The sequence below is a fragment of the Anabrus simplex genome, chromosome 1 (assembly GCF_040414725.1).
Source record: "Anabrus simplex isolate iqAnaSimp1 chromosome 1, ASM4041472v1, whole genome shotgun sequence".
Classification (NCBI taxonomy): Eukaryota; Metazoa; Arthropoda; class Insecta; order Orthoptera; family Tettigoniidae; genus Anabrus; species Anabrus simplex.
Window position 1 is genome coordinate 694,510,113 of NC_090265.1, and position 21,318 is coordinate 694,531,430.

A 21,318-nucleotide genomic window follows, 5' to 3' on the forward strand; every position below is an offset into this window, starting at 1 on the left:
ATTGTAACACAGCCATTTGAATAACTTCCATACATGTAGTCATCATCATCATCATCATCATCATCAATGTCGCACTCCAGTCGCCCAGGTGTAGTTTACATATAGTAATGACCGGTTTTTATTACTGTAACTGTCTTGACCAAGCGTTTGTAGCGAAGGGCATGCCAAATCATATAAATCAACTAGCTGACACGATGCCGGTATGTAAGGACGTACCCATTCCTTTTCCTCGCCACCATTCACAAATATTACATGAGCACCAACAAAATAAGCCTTCATAATCATGGATGAAAATTTACAGGGAATATCTCCTTCTTACCAATTAAATCCTAGACACTTCCTTATGAATGTTCTCGCCATGTTTCTTATTTGAACTCGTAGCATGTAAGATAGTTACTCGCAGCAGCTTTTACACATCTTTTTTTGCTATTTGCTTTACGTCGCACCGACACAGATATGTCTTATGGCGACGATGGGACGGGAAAGGCCTAGGAAGTGGAAGGAAGCGGTCGTGGCCTTAATTAAGGTACAGCCCCGGCATTTGCCTGGTGTGAAAATGGGAAACCACGGAAAACCATCTTCAGGGCTGGCGACAGTGGGGCTCGAACCCACGATCTCGCTATTACTGGATACTGGCCGCACTTAAGCGACTGCAGCTATTGAGCTCGGTTTTTACACATCTACCACTCACAATACCTTCTCACACACTGTCTCTCAGTAACCTATTCGTTGCATACACATACCTCTAGTTACACAAGCAAACTCTGTAACACATTTTTATTACGTATGAGTCCTACAACGATAAAAAACTGTATTTATTTTCCACCAGCTTGTCACCATATCAAAGGTTTTTTTTCTTTTCCACTGCTGGCAACCGTCGTAAAATCTTTCCCAACATTTTTCACCACCAACGCCTAACATGGTTTCTTGGCGGAAAACAGCGACCAACGCCCAAGATGAAGCCTTGGCGAAAACCAACAGCCATACATAGCTTTGACTCAACATGGCATCTCAGCGGGAACCAACAGCCAATGTCCTAGCCACAGTAGCGAACTCTACCGTACCTTTTATTTATTTATTTTTCAACAGTTGGTCATCATGCTAAAGCCCTTCCCGCTATTTTTTTTACCATCCAAGACGGCTTCTTGACAGGAAACAGTGGCCAACGCCCAAGATGGCGGCCCCTGTTCTCAGCCTTCCTGAGCTAGAAGACTGAATGACCTTGAAAATGAATTCGGACCGCTAATCTTCCACTACTTATGTACTTTATGTGTAGGCCTAAAAGCCATGTTCACCAATTATTGTCTTTTTACATTTAGAAATGAAAATAGCTAGTATAACTCAAACACATTTATATGTTTGTTAAAGGAGAGTGTAGAATATTTACATGTACACTTTATAGCTCTTTATAGCCTAGAAGTCACGTGTTCACTGGGCAAAATATGAGGTTATTGCATATTGGACCCCTCTTACTTTTTATGGCTATAAAAGTGGGAAAAAAAGGGGGTCTAATATGCAAGTAAATACAGTAATATGGAATAAAGATGTACCAATGAAGGTTACAGAAGTAATGCATAAAGGATATTATTTACCTATAATCACATATGCAGCAGAAACCTGGACAATAACTCAAGAGAGATAAGAGTAGAGTAGACAGCTGAAATGGAATTCCTGAGGAGTATGGTACAGAAGACAAGGAGGGATAGAGTGAGAAATGAGAGCTAAATGTGCAAAAACTAAATGATAAACTGGAACAGAACAGACTGAGATGGTCTGGACATGTCATGTGGATGAAAGAAAAAAGGCCATGAAGACAAGCACTGGAAATACAGATGACAGGGAAGAGAGGAAGAGGGAGACCAAGATTACGATGGACTCTGTGAAGAACAGCATAGGACAACGGAACCTGGACTGGAACACAGTGTTGGATGACAAATGATGAAGAGACAGGACAAAGTGGAGAAGAACGATATTTGTCCCCACCTGATGTCAGCTGGATAAGGGGAAGTGATGATGATGAACCCTATACACAAACTTAGACTTAAGTTAACCAATATTTTTATTTCCAAGAGCTAACAATTCCTTCTGAAAATTTATAAAATGATTTGTTAACTGTTTTCTTACAAGTTACTCTGAAGTAATGCTTCTCTGTTGTTTTCAGATTCGAATTACTTTTTAAGATAATTGTAGCCTCACCTCTGTGCATGATGCCAACCTCCACACCAGTTGATAGCTATGGTTGCAGAACCATCTACCAGAGCCTCAGCTGCAGAGATAGATGCTCCTGCTATCAATTCTACATAGTTGTACAGCCTTTCTAGTAGCGGGCAGTCATAACCTGGGAAGAAAACAATGCAGTCATCAGTGGTCTATGCTTCATCTTAAAATTCAATTTTTCATTACAGAAGTAGGTAAGAACATATTCAGGTAACTGTACACTAAACGATGGTGGGGGGATTTACATCACACTTTTTTATACACAAGATGATGGCAATCAGTACTGAAAGCATCTAGATCCAAATATGATAGTAGTGATAATGGCGTGTGGCCTCCAGAGAGGCCTGGTGCAGGTCTTTTTTTTTATTTAACGCCCGTACGCAACCTGCGCGTCACGATGGAGATGAAATGATGGTGAAGATGACAGCACATACACACAGTCACCTTGCCACGGGAATCAACCAATTATGGTTAAAATTCCCCACCCTGCTGGGAATCGAACCCCTGTGACCAAAAGGTCAGCCCGCAAATCATTTAGCCACGGAGCCAGACAATATGATAGTTAAAATACCAATATAAATGGTCCGTTATTGGACATTGTAAATTTTCAAGCTAACTCATTCCTGGTTGCCAGCGTTTCGCCCTCGTGTGCTAGGCTGGGCTCATCAATTGGTACCTAGCACACCTACCAAGACGCATGGCTAGTGCGTACCGTGCAGGCCACTGTGTAGGCTAATTGTAGCCACCGGCAGTGCCAGTGCACTGTGAGACACTCTGTCCCACTACTAAAAATTGATGCCTGCTTGGCCATCAGATGATACAGATGTTTATTCCCATAGGGAATCTGTAATATTTGTTCCGAATGAGTAAATTTATAATACCAATATAAATGGTCTGTTATTGGACATTACAAATTTTCCAGCTAACTCATTCCTGGTTGCCAGCGTTTCGCCCTCGTGTGCTAGGCTGGGCTCATCAGTTGGTACCTAGCACACCTACCAAGACGCATTGGCTAGTGCATACCGTGCAGGCTAATTGTAGCCACCGACAGTGCCAATGCACTATGAGACACTCTGTCCCACTACTAAAAATTGATGCCTGCTTGGCCATCAGATGATACAGATGTTCATTCCCATAGGGAATCTGTAATATTTGTTCCGAATGAGTCTTGGTAGGTGTGCTAGGTACCAACTGATGAGCCCAGCCTAGCACACGAGGGCGAAACGCTGGCAACCAGGAATGAGTTAGCTGGAAAATTTATAATATCCAATAACAGACCATTTATATTGGTATTATAAATTTACTCATTCCGAACAAATATTACAGATTCCCTATGGGAATAAACATCTGTATCATCTGATGGCCAAGCAGGCATCAATTTTTAGTAGTGGGACAGAGTGTCTCATAGTGCATTGGCACTGCCGGTGGCTACAATTAGCCTACGCAGTGGCCTGCACAGTACGCACTAGCCATGCGTCTTGGTAGGTGTGCTAGGTACCAACTGATGAGCCCAGCCTAGCACACGAGGGCAAAACGCTGGCAACCAGGAATGAGTTAGCTGGAAAATTTATAATGTCCAATAACGGACCATTTATATTGGTATTATAAATTTACTCATTCGGAACAAATATTACAGATTCCCTATGGGAATAAACATCCGTATCATGATAAATAAAATGTAGAATCAAAAGATACAAGCACCAAACAAAATTAAGAGAGAGTTTTTCAAGGCTGAAGAAATAAAAGTAACAGATAGACCCAGAAATGATTATATACTAGCTGTACAATTCTGAATGCTTAGTACATTGAACCACATGTAAGTGACTACATAAGTCACGTCTATTTACACAGGTACCGAAGAAGTATTTTGACTATCAGTTAGAGGTCGCTGTTACTTCTGGATTAACTACTTCTACTGCAATAATAATCCTTTCCACTTAGCCAGCTCCTGCCAGGTTGGAGCATTTATGTCATTTCTCCACCCTCCACATTCCATCATGTTGTTCCAGTCCAGGTTTCTTCTTCTTACACTCTTCCTTACTGAATCAATCCACTCTGTTCTAGGTCTCCCTCTCGCTCTCTTTCCCTCGCACTTCATCACCATTTTTTTTTTTTGTATTTTTTCCTCCTTTATCCTCTTTAGATGTCCAAATCATCCTAGTTTACCCCTATCAATTCTCTCATTAGGTTTTCCATTCCAACCTCCTCCTCACATCTTTGTTTTTCACTCTGTCTTCCCTTGTCTTTCTTATCATACTTCCTAGGTATTTCATTTCTCTGGCTTCAACCCTACTCTCCTCCCTACTTGTCATTGTCAAGGTCTCAGCTGAATATGTCAATTTTGTACATTATCTCTTTACACTTCCTTGGTACTTCCTTATGCCAGACAAGGTTTCTTACACTCTGCTAGAATACATTGCCCTGTTGCACCCTCTAGCTAATCTCCATGTCCAACCTTGTATTCTGCATTAATTCACTCCTCAGGTATTTGAAACTGTAAAAAATTTCAAAGCTTTGACCACCAATTTTCACAATGCCTTTCCCTTGTCTTTCTCCTCTTGATATCACTGTGGACTTGCTCTTCTTTGTGCTGATTTTCATACCATACTTTTCAATTTTCTCGTTCAGTGAATCAAGTTGTTCTTGTACTTCTTTGCTGTTTGTTCCACAGACCACAATATTGTCTGCAAATAGTAATAACTTCATCTCCCTGTTCCCATATGTTTCCTTCTTCTCCTTTGCAATTTCATCCATAACCACTAGATACAAAAAAGGTGACAGCACACTCCCGTGTCAGTCCAGTTTCATTTCTAAACCATTCTGTTTTTCCAAATGGAGTCTGATGCTGCTGACATTGATTTTCTAGATTGCTTCCACCATTTCTGCATAATATAATAATAATAGGCCTAGTGAAAATGAAATGGCATATGGCTTTTAGTGCAGGGAGTGTCTGAGGACATGTTCGGTTCGGCAAGTGTAGTCTTTTGATTTGACACCCTTAGGCGACCTGCGCGTCGTAATGAGGATGAAATGATGAAGACGTGAAGATGGCACATACACCCAGCTCCCGTGCCAGCGAAATTAACCAATGATGGTTAAAATTCCCGACCCAGCCGAGAATCGAACCCGGGACCACTGACCATTTAGCCGCGGAGCCGGACATAGACCTAGTAAAAAAATGCCCTAAGTTTAACACTAGAACTGTTAGAACTGGTTACACTCTCAGAACCTCCTATGCAGTTGTTTCAACAACTGTAGTTAATCGCCTTTACACTATACACGGTATAGTGATGATACTATAGATATGAATATAACATCTACAGTAACATGAACACCAAGGTAGTACAGATTCAGATTGTAGAGGTGCTGCTGTTTCTTCACAGTGAGTGGTTTGATTCTGAAGGAAAGTCAGATTGCCACTTAATCCAATCCAAAGTCTATGTGTCAATCTAGAGTCCATCAGAAAAGTGATGTGAGTTTTTGCCCAAAATGAGATATTTTGCCAATGGTTTACTTATAATCAATCATCTGTCCCTGAGGGAAAAGTGAGGTCCGCAGTGAATTTTTCATACAGAATACCACTGAGGTCAGTATGAATGAATTTCAACATTCTCAATTTTTAGTAAAGAAGAGTGACATAATTAATATATTTCAAAAACTGAGCTCTCCTGGTGGCCTTGTGACATAGTATACTTATTTCCTCATGGAGCCCTCTGGTGGCCATGAACGTGAAGGCCTCAAGTCTTTATGGTCCGCGACTGTGGTTAGGCAGTTCGAGTCTTGCTGGTGGAAAAATGAAAAAAATTTCACCCTCACAATGTTGGCTGGCAGGGTAGAAGGTGGTGGTATACAATTCCTAATCAATAAATTATGTGCCAAAATCCTAGTTTCAATTCCAAACCTTTCCACAGAACGTGTATGGAGTGAAGGCATATGATGATTTTGTTCTTCAGATGGAGATGGTAAGCCTTGAACAGATCCCTTGGTGTTATTTGACAGGAGTAGGCTATGTGCAGACATCAAGCTTCACCCTTTTCCTATAGGAGAAGCACTATACATCTAATTGGATGTAGTGCACAGTCATGCAGTGACCTCCTCCTTGTAACCTAACCTAAAGTAACATACTTCCCCACTAATTCTCATTAAGTAATTGAACAAAGAAATTCACTACCAAGGGTGCAAAACAGAGATTATAATCCAACATGGCATGGCTCATATGTAGTCACAATACACCATACAAGGCTGCCAACTGTGAAAATGAGTAACTGCATGCCAAAAGCCTAGTTTCAATTCCAAACCTCTTCACAGTACTCGTATGGAGTGAGAGCATATGATGCTGATTTGTTCTTCAGATGGAGATGACAAGTGACAAAAACACTAGCGTGGTTTTGTTAGACCACTGGCTAGCGATAAGACCGCTGTAAACCCCAAGTTTAGATCAACGAAAAGGGTATGCCTCTAGTATCTCTTGCAACAGCAGGGTATTCTACATTTTGAGAGTGGACAAAACTTGGATTATAGAGAAAGTATTCAAGTCTGGCACACACCAGGACAGTATCAATCTTCATGGATTCATAATTTTCACAGATGTGACAGCCCTGTAATCAGACATGATGCAAGCTCTATCAGAGACAATAACAAAGTACAGTAGAAGTCCGCAATAGCGAGTACGGCATATAACGAGAACTCCGTTATAGCGACAATATATTTCTGTCTCTTCAAAATTCCTATATTGAACTGTGTGTCATCCTTCGGTTACAGCGAGAGACCTATCACTGATGCATCCGTTATTACGAGCGATTAAGCGCATGCGATTTTTTCCGTTCCAGATATTTCTGCACCCCAGTGATTATATTGCATGCGATCGATTACCTTCAGTATCATTCCTCCCTATGCCCACTAGCGAGTTTTCTCGTCGACATTCGAAGGCGATGTCGGAGTCGATCAGTAATATCCGTCGACTGCTGTTCCGTAAAGAAAATCCGAAATGAAAGAAGACAATTTTGTAATAAATGCGTAAATAACGTGTTCGATAACGGTTGTTCGATAACTTGTTAAAAGTAAAGGCTGACTAAATGACTGCTTAATTTTAAGGCTAAATACTGCAATTTAGTAAGAATGGGATACACCTCGAGATATGGTAGAGTGCATAATTGATTTCAGAGGTTAGTTTATATTTTCTCGCATCTGGATAAATTACGGAAAAACTATTACGAACATTTATAGCGAGAAGGTTATCATTTCTCTACTGGCACTTGAAGTGTGTTTTCATCATACGTACAATACGGATAAGTTAGGATAGGTGACGCTGTTTGAATAAGAAAACTGAAACGTTTGCTACAAAATGCGATCGATCATCTTCGGTACGGTATAGTTTTCTCACTATGTGCATTTGCGAGCTCTCTCGTCGACATTGGAAGGCTATGTTGGAGTCGATTAGTAATACCCGTCGACTGCTATTCTCTAGAAAACATTTTGAAATGAAAGAGGATAACACGTTTTCGTAATAAATGCATAAATAATGTGGCCGACAACAGTTGTTAACGCGTTAAAAATAAAGTCTGAGGTAAACGATCTCTTAATTTTAATGTTACATATGGAAATTAAGTAAGAATGTGATACACCTCAAGATATGGCAAAGTACATCACTGATTTCAGAGGATAGTTCATATCTTCTCGCGTTTGGTTAAATTTCGGAAAGGCTATTTACATGTAAATTTTTAGCGAGGAGGTTATTTCTCTACACGTGTTTCAAATATGCACACACAAAACTTGTTGACAATAAACGACCGCCTCTTTATTATACATCGCTAGCCGCGACAACCGGCTGTACAGTGCCTGTGTGTAACGTTACTGGATCTCGGGAAATAGTGAAGAGAGAATGACGTTCTAGTAGCCTCTACAAAAACATTTCTCAAATCTGCAGAATGGCATCAAAATATGCGTGCCTTCAAATTCTTAGACAGGCCAACTACTCAGTGGCAGAGTTATAACGCGTGTATTGTACTTCTTGATTAATTTCTATTGAGGATGACTTTGTGTTAAGTCGAAACCGGTTCTGTTTCTAAGAAAAAACTCTTAATAAATAAGTATTGAGCAGGTGGATCTCTCTTTCTTTCTGTGACATACGTATTGTACTTGACGCCTAGTAAAAGTAAGTTTTATAGACAGCAAGAATATTTTCGTGATGGATAGTCGTATTGTAAAGATACGTGGAAAAGGTATTGCCAGCAAATTTTTAACGGGTTCTCGTCGATATTATGATGCCAATTTTAAGTTAATGGTCATTAAACACTCGGAAATGTAAAGTAATTGTGCAGCCGCAAGAAAATATGGCATAGGCCTAACTAAAGCCAATATTTGGTGTTAGCGTGAAGACAAAGAGCTAAGAAAATGCGTACCAACTGTACAAAAAATGCATTCAATGGTCCGCAACAAGGACGCTTTAAAGAAGTCGAAGATGAAATTGTGAGGTATGTGCACGAAAATTGCAAGGACGGAATGGCCATACCGTGGCGCAATAAACTCGTTCGTTGACTTTCAATGTCAGCGATTAGGCCTATACATCGCTAGGCGACAAGCGGTAGCCGGGTATATCTGACGCTGAGTAAAAGTAACAGTTTTATAGACAGCAAGAATAATTTCCTAATGGATCGTCGTATTGTAGAGCCGCATGGAATACGTATTGCCGGCAAATTTTCAACGGGTTCTCTTCGATTTTATTATTATGCCAATTATAAGTTAATGGTCGTTAAATCCGCGAAAATAAAGAATAATTGTGCAGCTGCAAAAAATATTACGGCATGATGAAAGCCAATGTTCGGCGTCTAAAAATAGTCTGAAATGCATAGGCCTACTGTACAACAAGGGCATTCATATGATTTTGCAAAATACTTTTTGAGCCTGATTTAAATTTTTTGAAGGAAAAAGTGGGGTTCGTCTTGTATTCGGAGAAATACGGTACTATTTTTTTTCCAGAATGAAATGAAACATACACTTTCACGTATCGGATTTCGAAAAAAAAAAGTAAGCCATAGTGTGGATATCATCTGCGGAAATGCAAGTTTTGGAAAAAAGAACTGATTGCCATTTCATACCGAATATTAATGCGTATGGATTTATCCTGACGTTTATACAAAAATCGGATATGACGACAATCCGTTATAGCGATTACATTTTTCGCTGTTATGAATTCTCACTGTAACAGACTTCTACTGTACTCATCACAGCTGGTAGCCTGCCTCGTAGCCATTATTGTTAAGGCGAAGTGTCTGGCACCATGGATAGCTAGTTTGAGTCCTGTTGGTGGAGAAACAATTTCAATGTTGTTCAGTAGGGCAGAAGAGGTGACATAATATACTTACATAACACAATTTCTAATCACTAGTTTGCATGCCAAAAGCCTGGATTCAATTTGAAACATCTTCGCAGTCTGCAAATGGAGTGAGGGCATATGACGCTATTGATGGTGATTCATCCATCAAATAGGAGCGTTAAACCTTGAGTTGGTTTCACCCTCTCGCCACCTCATTATCATCATCTCCACATCCAGACGCACAGACCGTCCATGGGCGTCAGACCTGCACCAGGCCAGCAGAACATGTCCTAGGACTAACAACCACATAATAAACAAATAAATAATAAATCACAGCCAGCCACAATGATCAATGAAAAAGGCTGCATTTTGCATTTTAATTTTTCTACATAAGTATGAAAACTTCTCAAGGTGGATTGGTGGGCATAAAGCAAGAAGGAAGGTTCTCCCCTATCTGCTACAGGTATAGTTTTAAATCATTTTTCCATGTTTTTATCATTCCTAAACATGCACCTCTGTTAGTAAAGTGCTACTTCTCATGTGTTAACGCCACATGGTTCTCACAATTACATTGAGGAAAGAGATATATGTCAACTTCTATTATTTTTCTCAAGAATGGGACTGGGGAACATCAATGAAACAATTTGGCTATTATTACTTTTGATACTATGCACATTGTTGATTTAATCAACAGCTGACTGTAGGAGGACTTTCCTATAGAAATTTAAGCCTGATATAGGTGATGATGGTGACTACTGTTTTAAGAGGAAGTACAACTAGGCAACCATCCTCTTTTATTCTCTAATTACCTGTTACTGAAGGGTTTCTATACACATGTAGTTCTAATGGTATTGTTTCCTGTGCAAATATAAGGATTTGTATTGTGCTTACTCTAGAGCAAGCTGTCTGTGTGACAAGCATCTGGTTCCCAGGCCCATACTGCTTTGCTGAGACTCTGCCCTTGTGACTAGTTTACCATCAAAGCAAAGCATGCACTTAATGAGAACTGCAGCCTTTTAAAGTGGAACGAAAAATTGTTGGGTGTTATGAGACTGCAAGTATAAACACACATTCACCTTTGTCTTATCCTGTCAATGTAACAGCTTCAGTAACGTAAGACGGGTTGTAACTTTCAGCTGCATGCCCTTTAACATGGGACGCTAATACTGCATGGGCTACAGTTACCGTAAGTATGAGTGCAAGAAAATTTAATATCTTAACAAAGCAACAATCAGAAACAACAGAATCTCACAACAGTCATTACATCCCAGTTCACAAAAGCAGGCATCTTTCTATAGTTTGGTTTATAGAGCTTTGAGAATTCCACTCTCCCCTAATAAATTAAAGATAGAATTAAACTACTAAAGCATTTAGCAAAATTAAATGAATTTAAAGTCGAGATGGTCAATCGCCCAGTTAATAAAATTAGAAATAAGCTGTCTACAAATCTGATACCAGACAGAATTAATAAAACCAAATATGCCACATTTACATATAATAACCCCACGATTCACCAAATCACGAATACGTTCAAGAAACATGGTATGAACATAGCCTTTAGAACTTCTAATACGAATCAAAGTATATTTTTTAATCATGGCAAAATTAATCAGGGATACCATCGTTACTTGAAATCAGGAGTTTATAGATTGAAATGTTCAGAATGCGGGTTTTCTTATATCGGACAAACTGGGAGAAGCTTTTTTACGAGGTACATGGAGCATTTTAATGCAGAAAAACATAATAAATACTCAGCAAAGGGTATGCACATGAAAGAGACAGGATACCATTTTACTTCCATAGAGAAAGATTTGACGATAATTAGGAGTATGGAAAAAGGTAAGCTATTGAACGAACTGGAAAGCCTTTATATATTTTTGGATCAGAATTATAATAAGGATACGGAAGTCAGGAGTCCTTTACACAAATTAACACCTAAGTTACTAAATACTGTTAAATCAGGTCAGAAAGGAATCCAACAGATGTTTAAGTTGTTAAATACAAATGTAAAGCTTGCTCCCATCACTCGTAAGAATGCCCCGCCTATACCGCCAATGACGCAGAAAGACCCGCCCATCTTCTCTCCCACTCTAGGTCCCCCACCACCTCTATCACACAAATACAATACTAGGAGCTGCACTGGCAGACTGGTTAGCAACTCCAAATCAACAGGACATAACTATCATCTTAATTATAACAAGTAAGTTCCCATTTCAATGTGGTCAATTAGGAAATTCACACACACACTTGTAATATTATGGTATTAAATTCCCCCTTTTTATTCTTTACAGTTTCCAATATCTGCATATATTAGTCGGAGGTCATGCACGACGTTCTATACCTCGCAAATTTGCGTAACATAAGTTACTACCTACATTTGTAAACATGCTGATCAGCATCTTTTAACTAGAGCCACTTTGACTCCTGCACACATTCTGCGTCCTGTCTGTTATGTTTAAAGAAATATGGAATATTGAGTTTTCACAATTCAGCTCGTGGACACTCTATTTTAACTTACATTCTGGAAACACCACGTCACTTAAGTTGCATTTTAATTTTTGTCTATCCGTGCTGCTTTTATAGAAAAAAAATTTACTATGTTAAGACGAAGATTCAATAATAGTTTCAGACAAGGTTTTAAATTGTTTGTTATTTTTTAGAAGTGCTTTAATGTTGTTTTTTTAGATGTAATGTAATTTGGTTTTTAGACTACTGTAATTTTAATTTTGACTATAGTCGCTTTAATATGTTTACGACTGTTCAGGAACATCATTTTAAGATTAAAAAATTAAGGCTGAAGATGCTCTTTATATGAGCGAAAAATGTCTCTTAGAAGAATCAATTGTATGAAAGTGTAAACACCAATAAAGGTGATTTGTATTGAATAGGTGCACAAGAAATATTTCTTATTATAATTGCTGTGAATAACATCATTCAATACGGAACAACCATGAGAATAAAGACCTGTAACAAGCGGTATGTTCCGAGCTGTCAATGAAGAGATGGCGTTGAATGACAACAGATAAAAAAGCTTAAAAGGAGTTTCCAAAGTAGGAAAGATAAGAAAGTATGAAGATAAAGTTGGAATTCAAGAGGTCATCATCATCATCATCATCATCATCATCATCATCATCACCACCACCACCACCACCACCACCACCACCACCACCACCATCACCTGTTGTTCTGCCTTTTGGCAGGTCCAATCATGGCTGTGATCTTCATATTTCTCTATCTTGTGCCCTTTGTTATTTGCCTCTGCATACCCTTCCTTTCCTTTTCTAATATTCTCTAATAATAGCTGGTATTTTCTCCTTCCCCTTCTTACATTTAGGCCCGGTTTCATCAACACAAGTTAAATATATACTAACAAGTAGTTAGTTAATGCGGAGTTAAAAATTTAACATCTTGTTAGGTTTCTTGGGTTTCATCAAACTTTTCTTGTGAAATGTTAACTAATTGACTGTTAACTCTCCCAATATTGCGAACTGGTGCGAATCAAGGAGGCAGTGGTACGAACATGCTGTTTTACAGCACGCTCCGATGCGCTTTTGTTTGAGTACAGCTGTAAAATATGGCGCGTGAAGTGAAACGGAATCGTAGTTCTAATCTTTCCCCCTTCGAAAAAGAGTTGTTAATTGAATTAGTTAGTAAATATATATAAGTTATTGAGTGCAAGCGCACAGATGGCTTGACAATAAAAGAAAAGGACGAGGCATGGGAGAAAGTCCGCAAGGGTTTCAATGGGGTTAACAGATACTTTTTTAGCTGGCATCCAGTGTCACTTAACAAAATCACTTCGTTAATTGTCCCACTTCAAACTGTGCTCCAATATGGGAGTTATTAAATATTGTATTGTCGTGTGCAGAACCAGACCACCTAGCAAGTATATCCCTGATTTGGAGGTTAGGGTCACTAATCACCTGAACATTAACAGAGAAATATCCCTTCCGATTATGATATGTTTCGGCCCAATCGCCTAAAGGCGATTGGATTCTTAATGTGTGCAATCTATTGCACCTAGAACAAACACCAGGAAAACAGCTTATTTCATAGAAGTCGCGGATAATTTGCTGACGATCTTCTACTGAAGGTAATGTTATATACCTCTTTCTCATGGATGCTATTGCTGCAGACACTCGACAAACAACTCTACTAACAGTGGCTTTAGAAATTCCAGCATTATCTCCGACCATTATGTGAAAATAACCAGTAGCAAAAAATCGTGATATTATCAGTACCTGCAACATTGGAGAAAGAGGTAAGTTCCCCTTCGTAGGATATTCCAACCTCACTTGAATTTCGTCAACAACCTTAGCAACGACTATTTTCGATAACCTGTATCTATGAAAAAATTCCGCATCCGTCAAATTTTCAGTCATTACGTCGCTGAACTCTTCTTCAATCAGGATTGTTTTGTAAAAGATCTAAATAGAGCAATTCCGCATCGAAAGCGAGATTCACAGCAGCCATTTTGGAACAGGTTGCTAAATGCTAATGTTAGCCATTTAACATTGGAAATGGCTGATGTTAACTTTAATACGCAGTTTAACATTTGTTGCCAGAAGCCTGTCCTGGAAGAGTACATCTACAGACATGAGCCGGCCTACTTGAGCACCTTCGAATACCACCGAAATGAGCAAGGATCAAACTCACCAACTTGGGCTCAGAAGGCCGACACCCCTGTGGGGTGGGGATGGTGGAATAGCATCCACGGTATCCCCTGTCTGTCGCAAGAAGCGACTATAAGGTGCCTCAGACGCTCTTAACTTGGGAGTGTGGGTTGGCAATGTCTACGGGGCCCTTGGGTGAATCCTGGCATTGCTTCCACTTACTTGTGACAGGCTCCTTTCTTTCCTCTATCCTATCCAACTTCCCTCGGTCAACTCTTGTTCTTTTTCAACCCCAACAGTGTTAGATTTTGAGGCCTTGGGAGCCTTTCATTTTCCTGCCCTTCATCTTTCTTTGGGCGATTTTTCTAAGTGTTGGACTCCTTCCATTTCTTCCCTCTGTTAAGTGTTAATATTGTACTTCCCATTAAAACTACCACCACCATCACCACCACTAGGCTTACCTTCAATCTCTTGATTTTCAATGGGAACTACAAATGAATAATCTTCTTCTTCCTGTCAACTGTTACTCTCTGAAGCAATTTGACGGTGGTAAAACACATTTATCTACCCGAGCTTCATGTCTACGGTACAACACATCCTGAAGAACGTAATTTAAAAATGTTCATCCATGAGAATTGGACAGTTTAGTGTTCGCTACTCAATTAACTTAACTGTTTCATTCAATAACACAGCGAACAACTGAAATCACCGAGTACCTACATAGTTGAATAACAAATTCTCACCAGATGACTTGATTATACAACAATCATAATAAATTTGCTATAACAACATTTCTGTACCAGCAGTCAGAATGACTGCTAGGCCATTCTAAGTGTACGTCCTGAGAACTAGAAAATCAGAACAGCAAAATAAATACAACTGTACCAAAAGAATACGCAAACTTAGCACAAGTAGTGGAACCTTTCCCACCGTCCCCCATGACTCATGGGACCATGTGACAACAAACCAACCCTTTCGGGTCACGAACACATGGGACCATGCTCCACGGAAGTTGATAGTCAAGGGACCTATTCGGCCTGTGCCGATTTCCCCTCATTGGGATTGTATCGTTAATCCACTCACATGAGAAGTTATCGGCCATACAGCACAGCCAGGTCAGAGCTACTCTCCCGTTCCTGAGGTCTGAACACGGACTCCTCAGGGTCGAAGACCATTCGCGGCATGTAGAGGCTATTAAACTTAAACTAACTTAAAGGCCTACAATGAACGGAAGAGGTTTTTGGATGCTTGTTTTTCGGAAAAGATAGGCACAAATAAGTTTTTTCCATTTACTAAGGCACTCGTTGAAATCTATACAAACACTATGACATTCTTGGTAAACTAATATAAATTGAAAAACAAAATGAATATAATTACTCAGCAACGGTAAAATCCGTGCTACCATCCATCAGCTAACTTCATCCACATTCCATTAGAACATCTATGTGGATGACCACAGCTTCTAATAATATTTCAGATGAAGGAAAAACTTCCATCCGAACCAACAACCTGATGGATACCTAATTTGACATAAACAAAAAAATTCACATCCCCAAAGGATGATCGTACTCGTAGACATACTACGTTTCTACCTCTGGTTTTTGTTGTCTATCACCCGTTGAACATTAAAACTGTTGAGTGTTACACAAAACAAAATATAACACATATTACCTATTTACAGTTACAATTACGAACCATTTTCCTCCAAATACCAGTATCCCCTGGGACCGAATCCCACATCATTAAGTTAAAATTTACTTACACTAACTCAACTACCCCCAGAGTGGTCATCTATCTTACATCTACCGCCACCAAATATCTATACGTGAATAAAAGTATACTGGAGAAATAATCATATGCTTTACTTAACTCATGGGAAAGAAATAAGGTTACGCGTCTGCACTAATTAGAAGACAAATGAAATAAAAATCAAACGAACACAGGCTCGACAAGGAACTCGTCGCTTACAACAACTATCAGTGAAATTTCACGAAGTCTAAATTCGCGCAGAACAGTACATAACACAAAACAAGATTACACCCTGAAAAAGAAACATATATTTATACAACAACACAAAATATAAATGGCTGTATTTCATCTCGTAGAACCCGCTACTTGTGCGAGCGGTCGTCCTGTCTATGTGCAGTCGAGGTTCGAACTGGAGACTATGTTCGTCTCCATCAAAGATCCTGCAATCAAACCCTGTGAACACTGTCATACAACGGGAACATCTACATTGCTTCGTGGTTCGTGGCTCACGGCATATGTGGCAATTACAGAACTCTACTGTCATTATTTCTCCAAAGGCAAGGCAGCCTGTTAGCACGACCAGCTTCTTCGCCCGTGCCGGGACCTACCCTCGCAAGTCGCTCCCTTCCTCCTGGCTCGTAAATTACAGCGGTCATTCTTTCCACTGTCTGGAAGCTAAAAACACCAACCAACCGGCTTACGCTAAGACATTGTGTCTATAAAATTTAATTCGTTAGAAACTGGCGCAATCTAATCATTGCTCAAGCCAGCCCACATACTTTCAATACACGAGAATCATTTCTCAAATTCAATCGTTAACGCACATCAAATTATCTCATATCTCTGGAGGTCTGGAGTTCGACTCGTATCTTCTCTCCCTCCTAATATTCACCATACGTCAGCCACTGACCACAGCAATATTCCCATTTCTCCGCCTCTGAGGCGAGATTGTGTACCTGTCAGATACTACCCTATTGCTCGAGACATATCGGTATAAAATCACCGATCAAATTACTTTAAGAAAATAATAATAATAATAATAATAATCCTCTAACCTGTTGCTTGAAATGTATCGGTATAAAAACACCGATCAAATTACATTACGAAAATAATAATAATAATAATAATAATAATAATAATATTCAGACATGATCAAACTCAACTAGTAAATCTCTACTTTATTAGCCTAACTAATGTGTAGGGGGGGCCGGGTTCGAACTTTCGCACATATCTTCTCAAACATCTTCAGTTACAGCCAAACTTATACACTAGCATGCAAAACAAGCTACTGCTTCTACTTTTATGAATTTAGTGCTGTCACTATTCCACATTAACTTCTGTATAGGCACATGTTAATGATCCTGTCACCTGCTAATCCCTGCTCGTCTTATGCAGTCACGCAGATGAAATTTACGGCATTAACCTGTTCAATTTTCTACTTATTTTCCCCCTCAAATCTTTCTCAGCACTCATAATAAAAATATATAATATAGCATGCGCATGCAGCCTCTAAAAGGGGTCCCAAACTCTATACATCCTTCCTGGTTCACTTCCTTCCCATATCTGCTAACATAAATCAAATTAAACAAGGGTCATCCGACCACTCCAGGTAACTAACCTATCAATTACATCATCATTAACCCTATCTTTACATTAACTCTATTTACAAGGGAAAATACTAATATTGGAAGAAAATAGCTCGTTACTTAACAGTTTTGGTGGTTTCTAGCCCCATCCGGAGAATTCGGGGGGCCTGCCATCGGTGCTCACTCCATGTCGCTGGCTCGTGCAGTCCTGGGTTCTAGGAGTTTGATGACATTTCTGGCGTAATCCATCTTCCTGGTAAACAGATCACTGAAATTATATTTACACAATCTTGCACACTTGTTGATCACTCGACACCATCAAACTTCCCCTCTATCGTTCTATGACCGATGCAAGTTACGTGATGCTAATTATTATGGATATCTCCGCTAGTCTACTTCATTTTAAATTAGGCGAGTTGAACCTTCATGATCTCCTCATTCCCAAGTCTATCGCCTCCTACTTCCGTGATATAAATAAACCGTCCTTCTCCATCAGATCCTGCATTTATCACTCCCCGTTACTTAGTGTGATAATTTGGTCCTGAAATCCTATTCTCAATTTTACATGGGTTTATTTTTATAGTATTTCTTCACAAGACGACTGCTTTTCTTTTGAAACAGTTTCCCAAATCCCAAAGTTATACTTCGCGAAAAATGAGCTCCCTCACTGCTACAGACCTCAACCTCGCGATGAGCGTTCTCCGTCCGGAGTTTGATCCCCACGGCGTACTCAACTTTTCACAGTCACTACCAACGACACAATGACAAGTATTCAGAGTTTACTTCGCGATCGGATGTCACACAAATATCTTTATCATATGATTACATTTTCTACCATCACTGCACACTGGAAAACATTTTAGAACTTCACTCCCGTTTCTTTGTGTCAGTTATTCAGACAAAGAAGAGGTAGATATCGCTCGCGAACCGACTGTAGTTCCACCTCTGAAGCTCGTTCTCGACTGCTGACTCCCCCAAGAATCTGCAACAACTTATAGCCAAACCGGGAATAGGGGTGGCTAGCTGGCCTTTTCCCCACTCTTATTTTGACCTCTCCTGGATAAACCAGCCTGTTGAAATCAGCAATACGCTAGATTGTGTGACTATGTTACGCACAAGTGCGCTACGCCATGCGGAGTTGATTATGTTCGGCGGATCTGCCGTAATTAATTAACAAGATCGAAGGGGAAATGGTGAATCCCCAAAGACATCTGGTTTCACCCATCGCGTCCGTATGCTAAGCCAGTTACATAAGCTGTTATCAAGTGCTTTTACCTTGGAGAATCTCTTCTACTATCACTCCTGTTTTTAAATTTTTGCCAATATTATTTCTACCGCTCTGACGGGTGCATCTTTGTTAACCAAGCCTTATTTACACCAAAAATACATTAAAATTGGCCCGATCGCTTTGGCATCGCTGTACGCTGGCATTTGTTTTCAATATGGAGTCACTAAAATAGTGTTCTTCTGCTGCTTCTTCTATGACGTGTGCCTAGTTCGGGGATTCTTTAAGCCACCCAGTGGGTGTGTAAGGCGGCGCACTGGCAGGCGTCCTATTGCACAATCTGATGCTTCTCCCAACATCCACACAAAGAAAGCTTGCTGCCTGCTTCCTTACCAAGCATATAATTTGAAATAAATATTAATTGTGCTGATACGGTCACAGTAGTAAGCAGGACAAAGACTTTTGTAATACCAGGTATTTGTTCCTGTGTTATGGTCCCTTTAATCGCCGATGGCCATAACGACATGTCTGTATCAGAATTTTTCCTGAAGTGGTTTAATCATGTGGCAGATAATTTACCAACATTGATTTCTCATTTTTATGCCCTGTTAATAGCAAAGCAACGGTACAAGTACAGCAAGGAAAATACAGTGCAGAAGGAAAATACCAGAACAACTTTGTTGCACAGCCAGTTACACTACAAAAGTTAGCACCACCATTAGACAACTAGGTTTCTTATTCATTTAGAATTAATTTATTTTAAATTCAAATTACATACCTAATCCGAATTCTTCAGATTCATCTTCAAGCTCTTCTAAGTCGGTGCAATCATTAATCTTCTGTAAATGTTCGATGTATGGAAGTGAGTGGAATGCATTTATCTCTTGCAACGAAGCTGGTCTAGAAGGCAATACTGTCATCAGAGGTAAAAGCTCATAGGCCCTAATAAGGCTGTGGACCAAAGTTGCCTGAAACAGTTTCAAATTCTGAACTACCAACAAGAACTCGCAATAATTTAACTCTACACATGTGAATAAAATCAGAAAATGCCATGCTCATAAGCATTGCATCAGTACAGAAATCATTTGCACCTGTGGAACAGATATGCCATGCCAACCCAGATCAGAAAGAAATGATATTTGCAGTCATTTTCAAGTACAATATAGATTGTACAAATCACCTTTTGGTTCATCCCACAGTTAATTGCCCCATGCATATAATAGGCCTATAATACCATACTGTATAACTTCAGCTATGAATTTCAAAATTTCTGGTGTATGATTCAGTTTGATAGCGCAGTCAGTCATTCCTTAGAAACTAATAAAATTCAAGTTTTAATCTGTTTTCTTCTTTTCTTAAAATTCTGCATACATCTAGCAATCATCCACATAAGCTAATTTTCATCACTAATTTGTTTCCAAATTGAATTCCCACTAAATTAAAATGAGACCATATTCTGTAATTAACAGTAACAATTAAACCATAAGAACTGCTTGCATGGGAAAGCTCTATAAAATACACAGAACTATAAAATATGATCTGCCATTACTCAAGTGTAAACAGACTCTGCCTTTACAGTCTTCGTGAGGTTCACGGTCTCTCTGTTACACGCAGCACCTGATGAATTTATGCGACAGCCTTCAAAGTCCACTGAAAGGGCTTTAAAACAGATCCAACGATCAGACTCAAAATGCCTGAAACACATAAGGTTCATGAGGAAAAGAAAACAACACACAAACCAACCATTTCATTTTATTAACAAGAATACCAGTTGGATGATACTGAAGTCAGGCAATGGTTGGTCCTCTGTTTTTCATCAAGTTTTGCAAATCATGTAACCTTGATCAGGCATTAATATGAGAAGTTGGAGTTGCCTTGAAATATCACATCCAAATCCTGAAGAACCATACTCCCAAATATTTTAATGAAAGAACATATCAAATGTACTAACCAACCATTATGTAATCAACTCCTACACAATTACTTTTAAAACTTACCCATTTTTCTGTATACAGTACTATGTCCTCAGGGGGCAATCTCCAGTTGGGGAAAATCAAAATAAATAAAATTAAAAATCTAGTATTTCCAACATAAGGTGTTAAGGCAGACTTTCTCTAAGATCCAGGACTTCATTATTGGAAGCACTAGTGAATGGTCAGCTGTTGATGGCATTCTGTCCTTTAGTAGTGATAAAGTATTTGAAGTGATTATTTCAGATAGGCCCTATGTCCACCTCACCTGTTTTTGGGAAAGAAAGAAAAAAAAAGACTGTTTATTAGGCTGCCATAATAATTTGTGCTTTGCATAGTGTAATTTAATTTCATTTCGCACAATGTGCATAAGTAGAGGACATGCTCTTAAACATTTTCACAGAATTTTGTCAGAGATATTTCTCTGCGCTGACATGTCATTACGTGATATCTGTCACATGGGTTATCACGAAGTTTGCATACGCATAGTTCATTCGGTTGGTGGTAGATGTCTCTCGTGCAGATACAGTGGTGAAAGCCATGAACAACAGAACGTGTCGTGAAGTGTCTCAATGCATAATTGGCTTTTATCCATTCTCTGTTGACCACAGCATCTGTAGCGTAAAATTCAGGAAATATTTAT

The 21,318-nt window shown here is 39.4% G+C and overlaps 1 protein-coding gene across 3 annotated transcripts in view; it reads right to left on the reverse strand.

The window, feature by feature from the left end:
- LOC136857352 (histone deacetylase 8) overlaps positions 1-21,318 on the reverse strand; it is a 188,318-nt gene that overhangs the window by 146,650 nt on the left and 20,350 nt on the right. For all 3 annotated transcript variants that reach the window (XM_067135963.2, XM_067135964.2, XM_067135965.2), the window contains exons 2-3: positions 19,484-19,673; positions 2,197-2,338 (exon numbers count right to left, since the gene is read on the reverse strand). In XM_067135963.2, the coding sequence (XP_066992064.2) occupies positions 2,197-2,338; positions 19,484-19,673 (332 nt within the window). The remainder of the gene's footprint in view (positions 1-2,196; positions 2,339-19,483; positions 19,674-21,318) is intronic.